General features: G+C 36.0%; 1 protein-coding gene and 1 long non-coding RNA gene across 8 annotated transcripts in view; one reads left to right on the plus strand and one right to left on the minus strand.

Annotated features, from left to right (window-relative positions):
- LOC108111545 overlaps nt 1–20,899 on the minus strand; it is a 115,296-nt gene that overhangs the window by 63,107 nt on the left and 31,290 nt on the right. For 5 of the 7 annotated variants that reach the window (XM_041817952.1, XM_041817953.1, XM_041817950.1 and 2 more), the window contains exon 5: nt 14,535–15,776. In XM_041817952.1, coding sequence (XP_041673886.1) covers nt 14,535–15,776 — 1,242 coding nt within the window. Of the gene's footprint in view, nt 1–6,303; nt 6,443–12,815; nt 14,305–14,534; nt 15,777–20,899 lie in introns of those variants that run through there. The other 2 variants (XM_041817958.1, XM_041817959.1) reach the window with 2 other exon arrangements.
- LOC108112732 lies at nt 18,384–19,445 on the plus strand. The gene is made up of 3 exons (XR_001772673.2): nt 18,384–18,714; nt 19,158–19,286; nt 19,342–19,445. It is a non-coding gene; the product is annotated as an uncharacterized LOC108112732 (long non-coding RNA).

A 20,899-nucleotide genomic window follows, 5' to 3' on the forward strand; every position in this document is an offset into this window, starting at 1 on the left:
GTAAGGTTCAAAGAACGAAACCTTTCATGCCTTTTATACATTTTTTAAAGAAAAAAAATAAAAGTTTTTACTCTTATGAACACTTAAAAAATATGTAATAAATTCGATACCAGCTAAGACAAATTAAACTTTTATGAAGATTCTTGAGGTCCCTACGCAGCGCAAGTTTATTAGAGCATTCTGCCACGCGCACTCTAACGACCACAAATCACGGAAAAAATCTTTCTAGAAAAGCTGATATCTCGGTAACTATACGTGATAGAAAGTTCGGATCAAACATATAGGTTTTTATGATGCCCCTAAAGCGAATTGTTTCCGATCAGGCCCCGCCCACTCTAACGCCCACAAAACCCGAAAACTAAAAATTCAAAAATCTCGGGAACTATAGAACTAGAAAGTTGTACTTAAGTATAGGTATTTAAGAGATGCCACTGCAACTTGCCTTATGTTTTAATCTGGCTAAGCTCACTCTAATGCCCACAAACCGTGGAAAACTGTGGCGACCATAATATTATAGTGTATGTCTTTCGACTATAAGATACCCGTTACTGTTTTATACAATTTTAAAATATTCATTTTGCTAGTGGAAATTCACAAGGCGCCACCTATTGTCAGAGAAAGCATGTTGAGTAACTGATAGTGACCTTACAAACCATATGAGGCCTTATAACCTAAATTTCTTCATAAATAGCGAAATAACGTTCCGATTTAAAAAATCTTTGGTTATACAAGGCCAAAAGATGCCATTCATAATAATATTATAGGTGCCACAGTTTTCCGCGGTTTGTGGACATTAAAGTGGGCGTGGCCGGATGAGAGATTTTTGCATTTTTGGTTTTCCGGGTTTTTTGGGCGTTAGGGTGGGCGTGGCTAGATGGGTAAAAACAATTTGCAGTTCGGGCATCAAAAAAACCTACATTCTTAATCCGAACATTCTATCTCTTATAGTTACCGAGATATCAGCTTTTTTACAAAAAACGAAAACCGTATTTTAAGCTTGGTGGGCGTATGGGTGGGTGTGGCCGGATAAGCGGATAGAAACTTTCAGCAAAATAACTTAATAAATATCCCAACACTTTAATAAAGGAGATTTTAACAGCTGGCACAGAAGCTGGGGTATGCTCAAGCCAAGATAAATAATCAATCAAAAGATAAAAAGGCGCAGGCAGAATTATTAGCTACCCTTCAAAATCCTTCGGTAGGAGCATTTTTAACACTCTAAAACGAAATCTTAGTCGCGACAGAATACCCTACTCAATGCTCAAGAAGTTATCCTTTCCTGCAATTAAAAGACTCATAGACCTTTACAACAATATCCTCAATAATCATGTCGGGAGAAGTCATCAAGCTAATGCCAAAATCATGGTTTAGAATTTGGTTAGCATCACTATACGCTGAATTATCTATTTAATCTGAAGACAAGCCGAGATAAGGGGTCGCGAGTCGCTGATCGCTCGGCTCGTTTCATTGCATTTCGTTTTTTTTGGCTGTAAACACGCAGTCTCAGCATTCTCAAATAAATTATCGAAAATAAAATCTCTCGGCCTTTTTCTTTTGCACTGTTTTTATATAAAATTTATAAAAAAAAATTGCATAAATTAATGCCCTCCTCAAAACAAATCATATCCCCCAAAAATTAAAGAACTACTACTATTATTCCCATCTACAAAGCGGGTACTCAAAAAACATTAATAACTTCATATCGCCAAGTTTCCCTACACCCATGCATCGCCAAAGTCAATGAGTCGTTGCCAACAGGCTGTTGGACTTCTCGATAGGCGATAACTAGACTTTCGAAAGTATAAGTCGGTATATCTGAGAGCCGGTTCGACAATAAGACACCTGTCAGTGTCGGAAAACATACGGTAGTTGACTAACTGATAAGGTGGAAAATAGGACGTAGAATACTCAGTTACGTGATAAGATTTCTACAGCAACAGGAGAATAACAATCAGAATCAAGATGGAATACTCTGAGAGCAAAGCTCTGTACAATGACACCTCGCAGATATCCTTTTCCTGACAGCGTATAAGCGCATCGACTCATTGGTAGTCCAAGTAGCAAACCGTTTAAACATCGTAAAATGGTTAGCAAAACACACATTTGGAGCCTTACCAATTAATGTCAACAGAACAAAGATTGGAGCTTAACACAGCAAAGCACACCGCTTCGAAATACTTTTCAAAAGATCAGAAAACTACACGAAAGTCAAAACTCCAATCAGTACTACAAAAATTATTAATGATCTCAATCGAAAATAGCACTTTGACCGCTAGAACCGATCAAAAAATACTTGGTTTCATTAAATTTGACTGTTTAAACCTATCGTTACACTACACAACAAAATCTACCATTCCACCGGAAGTATTTAAATTAATATTTATTGCATTGAAGAAAACATTGAATGACTTTAAATTAATATACACGGACGGAGCCAAATCCATCCACGGAGCAGCATAAAACATCAAAAACGATTATCAAAACAGTCCGTTTTCCAATACACATCTCAATTTACACAGCGGAAATTGCTGTCATATATGCCGCGTGTAAAAACGAACAAGAACAAGTGCATTAGAGTGGGCGTGGCCAGATGGTGAAAAAATAATACGCCTTGGAGGCGTCATTAGAAACTACATGCTGTAATCCCAATTTTCTATCAGGTATAGTTACCGAGCCGTTCTACAAAAAGCGAAAACAGTCTCTCGAGATTGGTGGGAGTCAGAGTGGCCGTGGCCGGATAATGGTACCACCATAAGATGCGCTGGTGTATCAAGATCATGCATATCTAATTCCAACTTTCTATCTCTAAGTTCCGAGAGTTCAGCGAATTATGTTTCCCGTGATTTGTGTGTTAGAGAGAGCGTGGATGGTGAAATAAACTTGCGCTGAGTGGGGACCTCAAGCTCTTCATGCTTAATCTCAACTTTTTATCTCTTATAGTTTCTGAGATCTCAGCATTCAAACGGACAGATAGTAGTAACTGAGTAATATTTAAATTGAATAATAATGTTTAGAAGTTGTATTTTATTGATTGTGGGCCAAAGACCCAAGAGGGAAACAAGAGCATAGACTGCATTGTGTGTCTAAGACCCCGAGGGGAAATGAGAGCATAGACGGCTCTGGTAATGGCGGTCTAAGACCCGAGAGGGGAACAAGAGCATAGACGGCACTGGTGATTGTGTGTCTAAGACCCGAGAGGGGAACAAGAGCATAGATGGCATTGGTGATCGTGCGTCTAAGACCCGAGAGGGGCTGTCTCACAGGAATGAGAAGTGTTATGGCGGGGGTCAAGAACCTGTGTGGATGCTTGGCCGTAGCTTATGTGGTACTGCACGATGGATAAATAGTGGGAGTCTAATTGGAAAAGAATTGCAATTTAGGTTCGAAAAACTGTTAAAGTGAAGAGTGATATGTGAAGTGTGAAGTGTGATATGTCAGGAATGCCGTTTCGCAGCGATTCACTCAGCAATCCACTCTAAGCTGCGGTGGCATCTAAATAAGCTCCTGTAACGGTTGATATTTTAATAGTACCTTTTTTAAAATCGATTAAAACACTCGAATTTGCATCATAAAATAAAATTTTTTATTGGAATAAATTTTGGCCTTTGGCTTTTCGTTTTAAAAATAATTTCATGTATGTCAATGTTGTTCTCAGCTCCGTTTCAAGTGGTCCATTCGAAAGGTTCAATTTTTCAGTTTTTTGGAGCATTTCAGACTGTATTCCACGAATCACGCGTGTTTTGTTATCCGGCAAGGCTTTAATCGTATTAGGCATGTCTAAATAGACTAAAAAGCTTTAAATAACCCCACAAAAAATAATCATGGAGTTGTTCTAACCCATTCACCAAAAACTAAGCGCTGTGGTAGGTCATTATGCTTAAATTTTAGCTGACTTTTATAGGCTCTCAAACCCAAAACAAATCGTAAAATTTTCCACACACAGTGGTGCACATTGGTCCTGGCTTGTATGGGAGAGCGGCCAAAAATACTTGAATACAATGCAACTTGGCACAATTTGTTTTTAATATTTATCATAAAGTAATATATCTGCCATATGAACAATCGGTCTGATATTCAGTTTTTATATGAAAAACTATTGTTTTTCATTCTAATGCAACAATACTTTGGAAATTTTCGTATATAACCTGGAAAACTTCAGTAAAAATCTGGATACTATAGGTTATAGCTGGAACACAGGAACAATGTAAACGAGTGTAAAACGAGTTTTCGCCGGGAAACTATTTTGCCTCAAAATAATAATGACAGAAATTATAAATATATACATATAACAAAAACGAAAATAAAATAAATAATTTTTTTAATTTATAATCAAATATTTACATCAAATATATATATTTACAATTGCACTTGAACTAAACTTTCCTTCATTCTTCAAATGCTTAAGAATATTATACAAAAAGATTTGTTAATGCCAAAGAGTGCCATCACAACTAAAACTCTAAACAAACACAGAAAAGACAAACTAAGAACGTTCACAATTATGTATTAAATACAATAATGATTTACACAAAAGACAACAAATACTACATATACTTTTTGTTGTTAAAAGAAACTTAATACATTTCTTAAAAATATTAATTAATTCCATTGCACAAACACTTGGTTTAAAAAAGTTAACAAATTTTTTGATTCCCTTGCACGTTGCTTACGCTGCAATACACAATGAAAATCATGCTATCTCTTTCTTGAAAAGGACAGGCAGAGCTAAACAAAAAAAAGAATAAATTCAAATATCTAGACCAATTTTAAATAAGAATTGGAACATTAAAAGTCAAAATTTTGATTTTGGTTTTTTTATTTAAAGTAACACATGATCAATTGCTGAGAACGGTATCGAATTGACATTTTACGATTCATAGATCGAAGTTTGTTAATAACAGCACGAATTCTTGATCACTAGGTCGATTTTGACGACCATAAAATGGTCCTAACAAACCATAAACGATTTTCACAAAGCAAAAAATTTGATAATAAATTTCAACAAAGTGCAATCCGTTGCTCGTTTGTTGATGAAATGGTAAAGAATACTGAAAACTTCTCACTTTGAAAGATGACGTTTGGATGCTATTACCAACCAGTGCACTGCAGTGCTGCCAGAATGAAACATTTAACTCTTAAAAAATCTCTTTTTAGTTACCGCGATCTGGGCGTTTTTGGTTTTCTTGGTCTTGTGAGCGTAGCGTCGGCGTGGCCGGATTGGGTAAAACAATACGCATTGGGGGCATCATTAGAAATTACATGCATTATGCCGACTTGTTATCACTTCTAGTTACCGAGATATCAGCGTTTTTACAAAAGCGGAAACCAATTTTCGAGCATAGTGGGCGTGGCTCAATAATAGCACTGCGCTGATATCTCAAGATTTAATATGCTTAATCCCAACTTTCTAGCTCTAACAGTTCCTAAGATCTTAACGATTTTAGTTTTTCGTCTTTTGTGGGCGTTAGACTGGGCGTGGCAGGAGTCTGAAATAGCTGATCGTGGTAGGATGCTAAAATAGCTGACCTCAAGAACTGCTTGCTTAATCTCAGCTTTGTACCTCTTATAGTTACTGAGAAATCAGCGTTCATACGGACACAGGGATACAAACATATGTATGTACATACATATGTACATAAAACGTAATATTACGAATGCTGCTGTCGTTGTGTCCGGGCAGTAAAACAACTTAAAACTGCCTAGGAATCCTTAGATTCTATTTACATACATACATACACATGTAGTTCAATTATTTTAGCCTCTGTATCATTAATATCCTCTTACGTATGTATGTATGTATGTACATATAAACATATATAAGAATAAGAGTATGATAACATACACTGTGACATGAGAATTTAATAAGATTGTACATACAATGTACATTTGCACATATATATGTATGAATGTATGAAAAAATTTTTTAAAACTTCTGTACAAAAATAGATACCTACATATGTACATATATTTGTATGTATTTATACCCAGGAGAAGTTGGGTTTTAAAGCGAGGTAAGTCACACCCAGAAAATTCCCATATTTTTTATATATGTATGTACATATGTACATATGTATGTACACTTATAATAATATATTTAATAAGTAAAAGTATCTCACTGAGCAAATAATTAATTAATAAGAATTATTATTCATAATATAAACATAGTTTGATTTGCGACTAAATAATAAAATCATTCAAAAAGTTTTAAACGGATGCACCAACCCTCCTATCCTAAATAAAATAAGTTCTTTTACGTTCACTTAGCCTTGTATTTGACAATCTTAGGTAAAATAAACTAATTACTTGGTCAATCATGGCACGTGACACCCAGCACCGGCAAGTACACAATAAACTTGTGGAAGATACTGGCGACATTAATAATTCAGCTAGCCCAAAGGCAGCCAAACGAGTAGTGCTCCAATTTTTTTCAGCTTTTGCGCATGTCAGCAATAAGGACCTTTTTCTGTATTTGGAAAGTACGTGGAAGTTGCTAACGTGTATTGGTCGGTGCACTAAGCGCCCTGTGCCAGGTGGCCCACGCCTTCCCGATTCAGTAAACAATTTCATAGTAGCAACAGGCATCTCTTAAACGCTTAACAGTCAGCATGCTAATATGGCGGAGATGGCGAGGTAGTCTGCAGACTTCAGAATTAAATTTACGTAGTTAAGTTAGCTTCGCTACAGAGTACCATTTTTCCAGCGTTATCTACAGCTCGAGCCTAAAAGTCATGCTTTATAACCAACTATAATATTTCAGCATATGTGAGGTCTTATAGCGTTATCCGTTTGGTTATTGCAAAGAAAATTCGATGGCTTGGTTGGTCCCATACAAACTTATACAAACTTGTATATGAAATGAGTGCTGTGACTAAAAGATACCCGTTACTGTTTTATACAATATTAAAATATTCATTTTGCTAGTGGAAATTCACAATACGCCACTCCGAACTTTCCATCACTTATAGTTACTGAGATATCAGCTTTTCTACAAAATGTGAAAACCGTTTTTCGAGTTTGAAGCGCGTAAAAGTAGGTGTGACCGGATAATGGTACCACCATAAGGTCCGCCGGCGTCCCAAGATTATATATACTTAATCTCAACATTCCAGCTGTAATAGTTCATGAGACTTCAAAGATTTCAGTTTTCCGTGATTTGTGGGCGTTGATGTAATAAACTTACGCTGCGTAGAGAATCGATAATATTCATGTATAATCTCTTTATAGGGTCGGAAACGATTCCATCTATCTGTTACATACTTTTCAACGAACCTAGTTACTCTACGAGTAACGGGTATAATAAGAAATGCTAAAGTCAAGTGCCGCGACTATCAGATACTATGTACCAATCATGGATCCGTACGCCTTCGCTCATTTGGACGACATTATCACCATTTGAGCGTCCTAGAAAATACAAGCACGGAACCGAAGAAGTCTTTCGCCGTCTGCGGGACCTAAACATGGGACTTAATTTAGAAAATCGTAGGTTCAGATTTTAAAGTTAAAAGAGTGGATTGGTTGATCTGTCCGTCCGTCTGTCCGTATGAACGCTGAAATCTCAGGAACTATACAAGAAAAAAAGATGAGATTAAGCATTGAGATTTTTGAGGTCCCGGGACAGCGCAAGTTTAATTCGCCATCCTGCCACGCCCACTCTAACGTCCACAAATCACTAAAAACTAAAATCGCTGAAATCTCAGAAACTATCAGAGATAGAAAGTTGCAATTCAGTACATATAAGCTTTGGATGCCAGCGCATCTTCTAGTGGTACTATTATCCGGCCACACCCACCCATACGCCCACCAAGCTTAAAAGACGGTTTTCGCATTTTCAAGGAAACCTAATACCTCAGTTACTATAAAAGATAGAAAGTTCGGATTAAGCATGTAGGTTTTTATGATGTCCCAAATGCGAATTGTTTTTTTCCGATCAAGCCACGCCCAGACTAACGCGCACAATAACCCGAAAAACCAACAATGCAAAAATCTCGGGATCTCTCCCATAGCAAAATGAATATTTTAAAATTGTGTAAAACTGTAACGGGTATCTTATAGTCGCGGCACTCGACTATAGCGTTTCCTCTTATTTTTCTCTGTATCTATGAGCTTCTTTGAGAAAAATCCAAGATCTTAGTGATGGCCGTCGATTACCTGTTTGAGTGCGACTGCAATCGTGACAACATATGTATCACATAGCCAGTTGAGCAGTTGGGCTCGAATGCGTCAATACTACGGCATCTGTGACACTTTGCTTGCATACTTCGTAGGCGGCCATAAAATCTGGCATCAATTCAACTTGGCGTTGGTCGCTTTTCTTGAGGTTCCTGAGGAATTTTAAACGGTGTAGGCATCTTCGGTTATAATTGATGATGCCAAGGAGGTCCAAGGTTACTGATTGTAGATAGCATTGGCAATTTTTAAATTGCTTCTACTCGATGACTGGGAAGTTTATTCGTTAACTCGTTAATAATGTAGCTGAAAAACGGCTTCTCTGCCTGGCCCAGGTGGCACTTGGGGAGATTCTTCCATGGCTACGAAGAATCTCCAAGACGGCACGATAATATCGACGTTTGTGTATCATTCTTCAGACCGAACTACATGTAGACAAAATCAACTAGCCAAATAAGCAGTAAATGGCAGTTTTAGTTATATCACACTCGGCCATTGGGATCTGATGGTATGGTTTCAGCATATCGAGAGGGGAAAATATTTGTTTCCGTGAAGCGGTTCCGAGAAATAGTGCATGTGAGCAATTGGGTACCGGTCAGGTACCGTTATTGCATTCGGCTTTCGATAGCCCCCGCAAGAATGCCACCTTTTTGCTAATCATATGTGGTTGGTTTGACCATTGATTCTTGGAAGGCCGACAAATACCTTCTTTAATTAGGAAGTTTCTCACCAGACAGGCGGCGGGGACGATCGGTAATAGGTGCATTTCATTCATTAGTTCGGTAATACGCGCGTTTTGCAACTGTTGTGCTCACCGGAATGGTTTCCAGAATTTCAATGTACGAAATAAAGAAAGATTAAGGAAAAAAAATCTCCTCCAAATACACACGGAATAGGGAAACTGCCGACTCTGCCGACAATCACGCGGAGCTCGGCCAATGAAGAAACCGCCGACTCTGCACTCTCGGGGCAAACACCCAGAGCCCGTCCAGAAGTGGCCAACAAGCGCATTAAGGAAATCGTCGACTCCGCACTCTGGAGACAATCCCACGGTTCTCAGCCAGAACACTCGTGCAACGAGTGATCGTCAGCAACTGAATAAAAATGCTGATCCGGCACTTTGGCGACAGCGCTGCGACCGGACGAAGACTTCTAGTAGCTGTGTAATTATCAAAGAATCAATTATATTATCCTCTACCTTAACAGGTTTAGGAGAAATAAACGGGCACGAGTGAAAGTGAGAAATAATATAAAGGTCGGTCCAAATTAACTTATATTATAATCATTTATAATCATTTCATGTTAGCCTTTATAAAGTACATTTCACAATCCTAAATGATTTCCTTTCCTTAGTATACCGATTTTGATTTTTGCTTTTAAAATATTTTCAAAAGTAATACAGCTTACATAAAATTTTATTAATGCGTATCTTGGTAGAAAAATTTTTCACAGGGTCGCAAGGTGCCGGCCAAAATTGTAAAACTTATATATATTTAACATCATATTTTCTCATGTACATATAACAACAACTAATTACGTCACAGTGCTTGTAATTCTTTATAATAAAAAAAAAATTTTATATTGTATTCTAATTTTTTTCGTATTACAACATTTTATAATGGTTGTAGTTTGCTCAATGAAGCGATTTATCTAACATATCTAACAAAAAATGTATTCAGAATAAAAAATCAGTAAAGGTTTCAACGTGATTATAGGTTTTTAATTTCATTCCTTTTATTGAATACTTATTGATCACTAAGCAAAGAAGAAATTGCTGAAATTTTAGGAACACCTCTAGAGTTTTGGACATCGTACATCGAAATTGGACAGATTAAACAGCTTAAGGATTGGCTTACAAATGGTTAATGGATAAAACTTAAATTCAGGTCCAGGAAGGCTATCCGAACCACAAAAATACGTTGGTTTTATGGTGTCTACATAATTTGTTTAAGAAAGTTCAGTATTTAACAGTGAAAAAATTTAATTTAATTTTGTGGTCAGTGTAAAATTTTTTGCATAAGCCCTACTTTAAGTAGTTTAACAAAATATAGCAAGTTTTCCAATTGATGATTACGTCACTGCCTATGTGAGGCTTTTAAACTAAAATTCTAAGAAACAGTGTTTCAATTTGAAAAATATTTGGTCAATTGGTAGATATTAAAATTATGGACCCAACACTTTACCGCGGTTTGTGGGCGTTAGAGTGGGCGTAGCTGGATGAAAAGTCATCTCAAGCTTCGGTGGCATTTATAGAATACGTAAGCTTAAGCCAAACTTTTAAGCTTTTAGAGTTCCCTTTCATAGTTGTAACGAATTACAAAGCCATGATGGATGTGGGAGGTGTCTAGAACGCTCGAGCGAATATTCAGCTGCTCTTCGTCGGCTATGTGGGATAGTGGTCTTGTCCTTCTACCCCGGCATCTTTTCATTTTCTATCTTAATCAAAAGATTTCGCGTGCTGCGATAGAGTTCTACAAACCAAACTTTCCTAAAACCCTGCGATGACATTGAGTTTGCAGGTGCCGACCCTTCCAACTCCAAAATAAAATATGCTTAATTTGACGGCCCTTTCAGGTTGCTACATAGTTTTCACATGGGGATTTTTTAAGCTGAAGGCAAACGAGGCTTATTACCATATTATAAACATTTTATATATTTCAAATATTGTGTACAAAATGAGGATCGCAAGTAAAAACACGGGTAATACATGGATACAAAAAAACTAAATATTAGTAAAATAAAATGCAAAATAATAAAACTACCTAACTGGCTAAATATTTTGCAAATACAACTAATAAACGAAACTCGTTCAATTTATTTAACTATCAGTCAACAATGCGGAATTCTGCTGGAGATTACAACGGTGCCCGTAATCATAGCACCGAAACGGACAGTGGTACAACGACCAAAATTCTATAGATGCACACATACATTGCTTTCTTTTTCTCTTTTTTTTCTTTCTTAACAATGGCGGAACGTAACGTTAATTAGATCAGAGACTAAGTCACTAACCAACGACAAAAACGCTTCCGTGTTGTGTCCGCTTCTGTTTAAATGGTTTCAAAAAAGGATATTTGTTTTTTCTCTTCACCAGGTTTTCGGTCCACTGTGCTCGCTCGCCTGGCACGTCTCGAACCGCACAAAAAATTTTGCCGAACTTCTTCACTCTCGTCTTGTCTAAAATTCCGGAAACTGTTCATTACACCGCACTCTATATATTTGTAATTGATTTTTCTTCCTTAAGTGTGTCGGGTATCCTGCTATTCACAGGAGAGGAATGCTTGGCTCTCTTCTTGCCCGCCTTCCTTTTCGCTTCTCTCCTGCTGGCGGACTTTGAACTGGAATAGCACCCTTTCACCGGAGCTACGCGACTTCGCCATGCCCACTCGTAATTAAGCGTGGAATTAAGCATGGGTTTGAACTGTGCCTTACGCTCGATCTTATGCCCAAAATTTAGCTTGGACCTGAGCCTTAAATTTAGTTTGTGGGTAAACCTAAAATTTATCTTGGGTTTAAGGGCCAAGCCCTGCTCTGCTCATGCCTGCCAAAATGCATTGCGCTTGCGGCTTACTTTGGCGGATCTAGCGCTACTTACAATTTGGGCGTTAGAGTTGGTGTGATCATAAGGGAAAAAATAACACGCATTGAGGGCATCATTAGAAACTACATGGATGCGCTGACATGTCAAGATCACACATGTTTAATCCCATCTTTCTAGCTCTTGTATATTCTAAGATTTCAACGATTTTGTTTTTTTTTCTTTTGTGGGGGTTATAGTGAGCGTAGCAATTATTCCAAATCCATATTCCAATTTAAGTTTTATTGGCTACTTTTTCAAATACACCCAATGGTTAAAACATTACCAAAACCTTTTTCAAGTCCGACTATCCTTTTACAATTTTCAAACCATTTTAACGTAAAACCCTGCTAGCAAAATAAAATTTGAAATTGATTATAGAAGTAACTGGAAATGATTGTCGGAAATAAAATAAAACTTTTAATTTTTAAAAATCTGCTTTGTTATTAATTTTTCAGCTTTCCATTTACTTATATTTCTATGTCTATTCATACCCGTTACTCGTAGGGTAATTATACCCGTTACTCCTTAATTAAAAGAGTATATTAAATTCGTTGAAAAGAATGTAAAAGGTAGAAGGAAATGTTTCCGACCCTATAAAGTATATATTATATATTCTTGATCAGGATCAATAACCGAGTCGATTAAGAAATGGCTGTCTGTCCGTATAAACGCTGAGATCTCAGGAACTATAATAGATACAGAGTTCAGATAAGCAGGCAGATTCTTGAGGTCCATACGCATGGAAGTTTATTTCAGCATCCTGTCACGACCTCTATAACGCCCACAAACCGCGAAAAACTGTGGTATCCATAATATTATAATGTATGTATTCATTTTACCTTGTATAACATATTTTTGCCAATTTTTATCGATTTACCATTTATTTTTCAAATCGGATTTTGTCGTTATTTATAAAGAAACATAGGTTATAAGGCCTCACGTGGGCAGTGACGTCACTACCAGTTACTTAAAATGCTTTCTTTGACAATAGGTGGCGCTTTGTGAATTTCCACTAACAAAATCAATATTTTACAATTGTATAAAACAATAACGGGTATTTTATAGTCGCGGCGCGTTTCTTCTTGTTTATATAATTTCTTTATTGTGTTTTTTCTACGAAGCATTATCTGATGTTATTACCTAAAATTAAGCTAGCTAGCGAAAAATTGCTTTTCAAGATTAAAAATGAAAAAAATAGTTTAAAAATGTGTACACCCCCACATACATAGAGACCTTATAAAGACCATATAAGTCTATTCAAAGAAACACAAAATAAAATACGTACGTTGTACGACGACGCGTCCCTTTCCAAAATAAAGCAAAACAACTTGCCTTAGAACGAAAATATAACCTATTATTGGTATTAGCCCTAGAGTCTGAGGTGTTTCGTACTTGCATTAATTTCCTTATATTTAATATATATTTAAAAAATTCTTTGATAGGTGAGCTATATTTCCCCGAGAGCAAAATGCCTTTGCTGTTATTACATTCTTTTGTGAATACCATAATAAATGTTTAAATATGATATTTATTAAATTGCGTTAGTCACATTGTGGTTTAAATTTGTCTAAAAAATGATGATGTTAAGCCCGGTATCAATAAGACACCATAAAATATTTTTATTAAATTTTTTAACACTTTTTTTAGTTGTATCTATTTAAAATAGTTTTCAACGGCCCATAAAATACTTCTGCGGTTTTATATGTTTATAAATTTGCGGTGTAAAAAGTTAAGCTTTTCCTACCTCAATCTGTGTAAAAGTCGTGGATTACGTGTATGTAACGTAAGCATATAAATAATTATAGATTTGTAACTAAACTTTTAAAAATAATTTTATTTTGTATTTGCAATTACCTAAACAAATGATAAGGTATAAAGCCTTAAGTGCGCAGTAGTGCCCTCTTTAGTTATTAATGCCACATAAATTGAGCAAAATTATTATTTTGAAACTCGAAGTTTATTCTTGTTTTAATGGCAACAAAATTTTCCACAATATTATGTTGAGTTAAACAATGATAAACCCCGCACACTACTCTACAATTCAGAAGAGCATTCCTAGTGCTCTGACATTATGTACATCTATATATACATACATATGTACATACATACATAAATTGTTGAACAGAGTAACGGGCATCTTAAAGTCGCGGAATTCGATAATATAGTATAGGTTATTCATAGTCTTTATCTTAACGTCAGAATGAATAAATATTGTCAAACAAACATTTTCCTTCACAAAAACAATAAGAAACTCTATACCTTAGTGTCTAGACTACAAGATACGCGTTACTCATTTATCCGATTCGAAAGTACTTACTTACTTTGCGTACTCTCAACTTTGTATTTCTTATACATACATACATTATATGTAGTTCCTAAGACCTCAGCGTTCATACGAACAGACGGACGGACGGCCGGACGGCCAGACGGACTGTCATGGCCTAATCGACTTCGCTATTGGTACTGATCAAGAATATTTGTACTTTATTGGGTCGGAAACGCTTCCATCTTCATGTTACATACTGTTAAATTCAACGAATCTAATGTAACTTTTTACTCTACGAATAAAGGGTATAAAAAGAAATATAAAACAGTAGTTCTTTTGATCGACATTTTTGATAAATATTATTTTTAATAGTAACATTAAACCTATTTAAAACATTGAACTCTGAAAACAATAATAATGAGGGTAGAATTTCTAAGCTAATTAAGTGCCAACGACTAGTAAACACTAGAAAAGATTAAGCAGATTAAATGACATCTGCACTTGAGCATTTTTGATACTTACCAAAAAATTTTTTTGATTTTCCTTGTCCAATAGAAACTCCATGCTCTTGTGCGGCCTGCTAATGGAAGATATTTTTACGTCACATCCTCCTGACGAAGAATTAATATTCACTGCGCCCATTTCATTGACATCGTAGATAGTACTGTTAACATTTTGCCGCTTTTCTATGCACCGCATGGGCGGTTTACGAAGAGGGTTGCAAGTTATGTCCATAAGAGAGCGTGTTTTTCCTCTGATGACCGTTTCATGAGTGTCCAGGTTGGTCTCAATAAAACCCATCCTGCCTACCTCTTCCTCTGGAGCAACATCTACCGGAAAAGCGGTTACCATTGTGGGTCTTGACGAGTGACTGTTCCTCTCATGTTGATTACTCATTTGTGTCTTCTGCGCGGAACTTTCTTGTGTAGTTAATTCGGTATTCCACATCGTTGTCGCATGAATGTCCGCTGTTAACTGGTCGGTGCTTAACGAAGCCTCTGTGGGGTGGCAATTATTGGCATTAGCAATCCCAACAGCGGCTTCTTTAGACGCATGCGCCAGAATGCCACTTCGGTATGTCACGTTTGGTAGTGGCGGCTTGCCAGTCACCTTATGCAGTATTAACGTCTTAGAGAGCTGTTCTGTTTGCTGTTTTGCAACATCGCTGGACCTTCCGTTTCCAATGCTTTGCCCTGACTCCTTTTCAATCCAGGGCAACGCTTTATTCTTCTGTGACTGTTTGGAATCAGGCAAGTGGTTAAGATGCTTATCCTGCTTTTGTTTCATTTTGCGATGTAGTGAGGAGCGCAATCCGGTGGCGAACTTGTATAGAAAGCCTCTAGAGGCGGACTTCTTGTCGATCGGGCAGATAGTAGGAACAAAAATCGTGGGTTTTCTGGCTAATGGTTTCTTGAGAGTCTGCGGAACTTCCGGCTCATAGCGCTGCAGCAAGTTCTGGGAAGATAAAAGAATATGGTATGCGCGGTTGGTAGGTGGCTCGCTAAGGACAGGCAGGCTAAGAGGTCGTAGGTTTGCTTCAATAGGTGTATCATTCACCACGCTGAAATATTTTGCTTCATATGGCGAGTTCACGACTGTGGGTTCATGATTGACTGTGATCTTTAATGCGGTCTTGAGTTCCAGAGTGGTCCTAGCATCGGATTTTTGATTTTGTCTATCTATTTTTGCATTGTTTTCGATGCCGCTCTCGTCGAGTCCACAATTTTCGTACGTTGAGAGGGGATTGGTACAAGGAGTGGTATACTGAAAAACGTTTCACAATATAATTAATTACAAATAAAACACTCTAGAAACGCTGGGAAAAAAACTATTTTGAAGTTACCAAACAGTCGTGAAAATAAATCTTTACTGTTATTATTAGTTTTTCGGTAAAGACATCTAATTTGTCACCATGGCAAAAAAGTTCTGTTAAGCTAAGGTTTACCTGCTTTAGTGACATCGATTGTAGTTAAAGAACTATGCAAGAAATTGTTGTTTGATTGCTTTCACAGATAATCTTTCAGTATTAATCTTATCTTTTAAACTTACTTAAGTTTTCTGTTATTCAATTTAATATTCGTAATGATTAAAACATGGTCTGAAGAGGCGGAATCCCTTACAAAACTAAACTGCCATACAAATGATTATTTTTGGGGTAATTTAGTTTAAACATTTTTGAAAGGGACACTTGTTTATGAACTCATGCAATTTATTGAGTACATTGAAGACATAGAAATGGGCATGCAACTTTCACGTCTTGGACTTTTTAATCCAAAGTTACTCAATTACGACAAACTAGAATCCATTAACAGCCAAAATATACTTTTAATCAAAACATCAACTTGGATTGACCACAAAAATAACGAATTACTACTTATTTCACATATCCCAATTAACCACAAAATCATTAACACCATTAAAATAATTCCTTATCCCGACCATAATGGGTATCAGTTAGACTATTCAGATCAAAAATCATATTTTGAAGATGAGAATAAAATTTATAATCAAGACAATAAAGAAGTTAATAATGAATGCATTAAAAATATAATTAAGCACAAAAATCCAATTTGTAATTTTATACCAACTCTTTCAAAAGAAATGATTCAATACGTTGAACCAAATATTATACTTACATGGAATCTACCTAAAACTACTATCAAACAAACTTGTCAAGAATTAAATGGCGAAATAAAAATAAATGGAAGCAAAATTATTAGAATAAAACAATGTAGAATTAAAATTGGAAATGTTATTTTATGCGAAAATTCATTAAGCCAGAATTTGATTTAACAGCATTGTATTCACCGATTAATGTACTCAAGATAAAGATAGTAGAACATAATGACGTTTTAAACCTAATTTCAGAAAATAATACCACACTTTACTTAATTATAACATTAGTAGTTAATGTTCTTATTATTTTTCTTGTCCTATCAAAATTGTTTATACTAAATCCCCTTACCTTTTTATATACAACAAGAGGAAACGCTATAGTCGAGTGTATAAGATACCCGTTACTGTTTTACAAAATTTTAAAATATTATTTTGCTATTTATTTATTTTTGGAAATTCACAATCCGCCACCTTTTGTCACAGGAAGTATGTTGAGTATGCTTATAGTGACGTCACTGCCCATGTGAGGCCTTATAACCTTAATTTCTTTATAAATAGCGAAATAATGTAATAATTAACAGAAATAAGTTACACAAGGTCAAAGGAAGGCATTCATAATATTATTATAGACGCCATATTCTAAAAAATCCGAAAACCGTCTTTTGAGCCTTGTGGGCATATGGGTGGGTGTGACCGGATAGTAGTACCACTTTAAGATGCGCTGGCATCTAAAGATTATAATTTCTGAATTTCAACTTTCTAGCTCTAATAGTTCCTGAGATTTCAGCAATTTTTTTTTGCGATTTGTGGTCGTTTGAGTTGGCAGGGCAGGATGCTGTAATAAACTTGGACTGTCCCGGGACCTCAAGAATCTTCATGGTTAATCTCAACTTTGTATCTGTTATAGTTCCTGAGATCTCAGCGTTCATACGGATGGACGGACGGAAGGACAGACGGACATGGCTCAATCGACTTTGCTATTGATCCTGATCAAGAATATATATACTTTATAGGGTCAGAAACGCTTCCTTCTACTTGTTACATACTTTTCAACGAACCTAATATACCCTTTTTGACTTTACGGGTATAAAAACACGATAGTGTCCAAATAAGTTCTTAACAGTGTCAGACTGTAAGTGTAAGCCAAAGTTTTTAATTTTTCTTTCCTGTACTCCACTTAAGAGTAACCAAGGTTTTAATTTGTCCTATAGATAACTTAAATACGTTATTTTTATACATACAGCTTGCACGAAATAAGCTTGTACGTCAGAACTGCCCTATTTTTTAGTTTTTGTATGAAATTTTTTTTTGTTTTTTAAATTAGTGAAAACTTTTGTTGTTATTTTAATAATATACGACATTCTTAACATTACTGCGTTTAAATTTTTGATATCCCTGCTACTGTAGTAGCGGTGTCAAATTTAAACTTTGGTTTATTCTTGCACGAAATAAGCTTGGAGCCACTGTATGTACTTACATGTGTGTGTAAATAGTTTCTTGGCAGTGTCCCTCATCACATTGCAATGTTTTGTTTATGTTCTTGCTTAGCTTCTTAATTAGCATATTCTATATACATAAGAGCTAAATACATACATACATACATATGTACAAGTTAACACACCCAGTTCCCAAATTGGGAAACTGCCGAGTTGCGGGCCACATCCGGTGGCCAACACACGGAATAAGGAAACTGCCGACTCTGCACTCCGGGGACAATCACCCGGAGCCCGGCCAGAAGTGGTCAACATGCGCAACGAAGAAACCGCCGACTCTGCACTCTGGGGGCAATCCCACGGTTCCCGGCCAGAACACTCGCGCAGCGAGTGATCGTCAGCAACCGGATAAAAATGCTGATCCGGCACTTTGGCGACAGCGCTGCGACCGGACGAAGACTTCTAGCTGCAGCCGGATCGGACCTTTAGTTCAGTTTAAAATCATACTCCGCAGCCATAGCTGTGTAATAAATAATTTTAACACATTGTTTATATTATCCTTTACCTTAACAGGATGAGGTGAAATAAATGAAAAAACCTAATAAGCCCAATCTGTTATCAATGGATCCTTGCCCCAACGGGCTTGAGTTAAAGTAAGAAATAATAGTACAAAAGGTTATTAAAATTAACTTACATATTTTTTATATTTTACGTCGAACGCAAATTAAAATAAGCGTATTTAAATTCCTTTGTTCAAAATGTTTCTTCACATTCTGTACGTCTAAATAGGAATGTCTACATCAGAGAACGGCAAGGGTACAATGAGATAACAACAATGAGTGCACTCGAATCATGTGTGCCTTTTCGGCACTCAGAGTGTGATCGGCACCCTAAAATAAGGCCATGTGTCTTGCACAAGATCATTTCGAATGTGCACTTGCGCACCCAGTACTCTTTTGCACAGACACCCGACACACTCATAGCAAATGAAGGGAGTGTCTGAGACACCCATGTTTATGGGAAAAGTGAGTCGGGTGTCTTGAAATGAGTCGGGTGTCTTGAAATGATTCTTAATTTAATTTGATTTAATTTTCAGAAACAATTTATAGGGATAACTGGTGAAGAAGGACCATCTCAATTTCTGAGAGCAGCAATTCGAAAAGTATTTTCTGACGAATTGGCTACAAAAGTGCTGAAAAGTGCTTCCTTATAACAATAATAAAAAGTAAGAAAATATTTCTATTATTGGTGAAAAAAAGTTAATATTTTTCTCCTTCTAGATATTTGCCACATAAAATTCAAATACACGGATAAGCACATAAACATGGCTTTTCAAACATTTTTCGTACATGCCAAATACCTTGTTAAAAAAAGAAACCGCGTGAATTAGTTTATTTGCTTTAATATACATATATATATATATATATATATAATAAATAAAAAATTCAAGAACAAAATATTATTGAATATTTCACTTATTTTCGATTCTTATACATCTCGAAAAAAACTCGCTTCTTGGGAGGAAAATGAGTCGAAAGCGAACGAATTTCGATTAAAATATTACTCGAAAAAGACTCGTTTCTTGCGAGAAAAACGAGTCGAAAACTACTCTTCCTGAGGTATCGAATGCGACTGTTTAGGAAGAGTCGCGGCTAGGGTGCCATTTTCTACCGAGCAGAGAGTCTTTTTCGATCAGAAAACGAGCGCACTTATGATCATTTTGCTCTTCTAGGAGAGTCGAAAATGACTCATATTCGATCAGAAATTTCATAAAATGCTTGCTGGATTAATATATGTACAGTGCCGAACTAAATTTTTGGCACAGAAGGCTTCATGAACTTTAAGGCACGATTTCTCCCCTTAAAATTTAGATATTTAAATAAACAAAAACTTATACATATAATATTATAAAAACATAACACGACAAAGTTTATTTCAACTTTTTACCTTCAATGGTTGATTTTTAAAAATTAAATAACATAGAAAAGAGGCGAATTTGCCTGAACAAAATTATTGGCACACTTAAGGGCTAGGGTGCCATTTTCTACCGAGCAGAGAGTCTTTTTCGATCAGAAAACGAGCGCACTTATGATCATTTTGCTCTTCTAGGAGAGTCGAAAATGACTCATATTCGATCAGAAATTTCATAAAATGCTTGCTGGATTAATATATGTACAGTGCCGAACTAAATTTTTGGCACAGAAGGCTTCATGAACTTTAAGGCACGATTTCTCCCCTTAAAATTTAGATATTTAAATAAACAAAAATTTATACATATAATATTATAAAAACATAACACGATAAAGTTTATTTCAACTTTTTACCTTCAATGGTTGATTTTTAAAAATTAAATAACATAGAAAAGAGGCGAATTTGCCTGAACAAAATTATTGGCACACTTAAGATTTAGTTCTATTTTTTTGGATATTATCATCGATCTGGCCACCCTTTTTCTTTGTTTATTTAAATATCTAAATTTTAAGGGGAGAAGTCGTGCCTTAAAGTTCATGAAGCCTTCTGTGCCAAAAATTTAGTTCGGCACTGTATGTATCCTAAAGAACCCAATTTCTCTTTATCACTTTCGCTATGCTCATTCATCTATGTGTGTTCGTATTTACATGTGTATCTATGTATGTGTGAGGGAACTTGCTCAATATACAAATAGATTCATAAGTATAAACAATTCGATTTATGTATACATACATACAAACAATTTTTTTATTCGGAAGTATACAGAAATATGTACATATATATATTTTTAAATGTTGTTTACATACTTATACATATCAATGTATGTATGTACATATGTATGTATGTGCATAACTATCTAATAGTCGG

Source organism: Drosophila eugracilis, unplaced genomic scaffold (genome assembly GCF_018153835.1).
Source record: "Drosophila eugracilis isolate 14026-0451.02 unplaced genomic scaffold, ASM1815383v1 contig_116, whole genome shotgun sequence".
Taxonomy (NCBI): Eukaryota; Metazoa; Arthropoda; class Insecta; order Diptera; family Drosophilidae; genus Drosophila; species Drosophila eugracilis.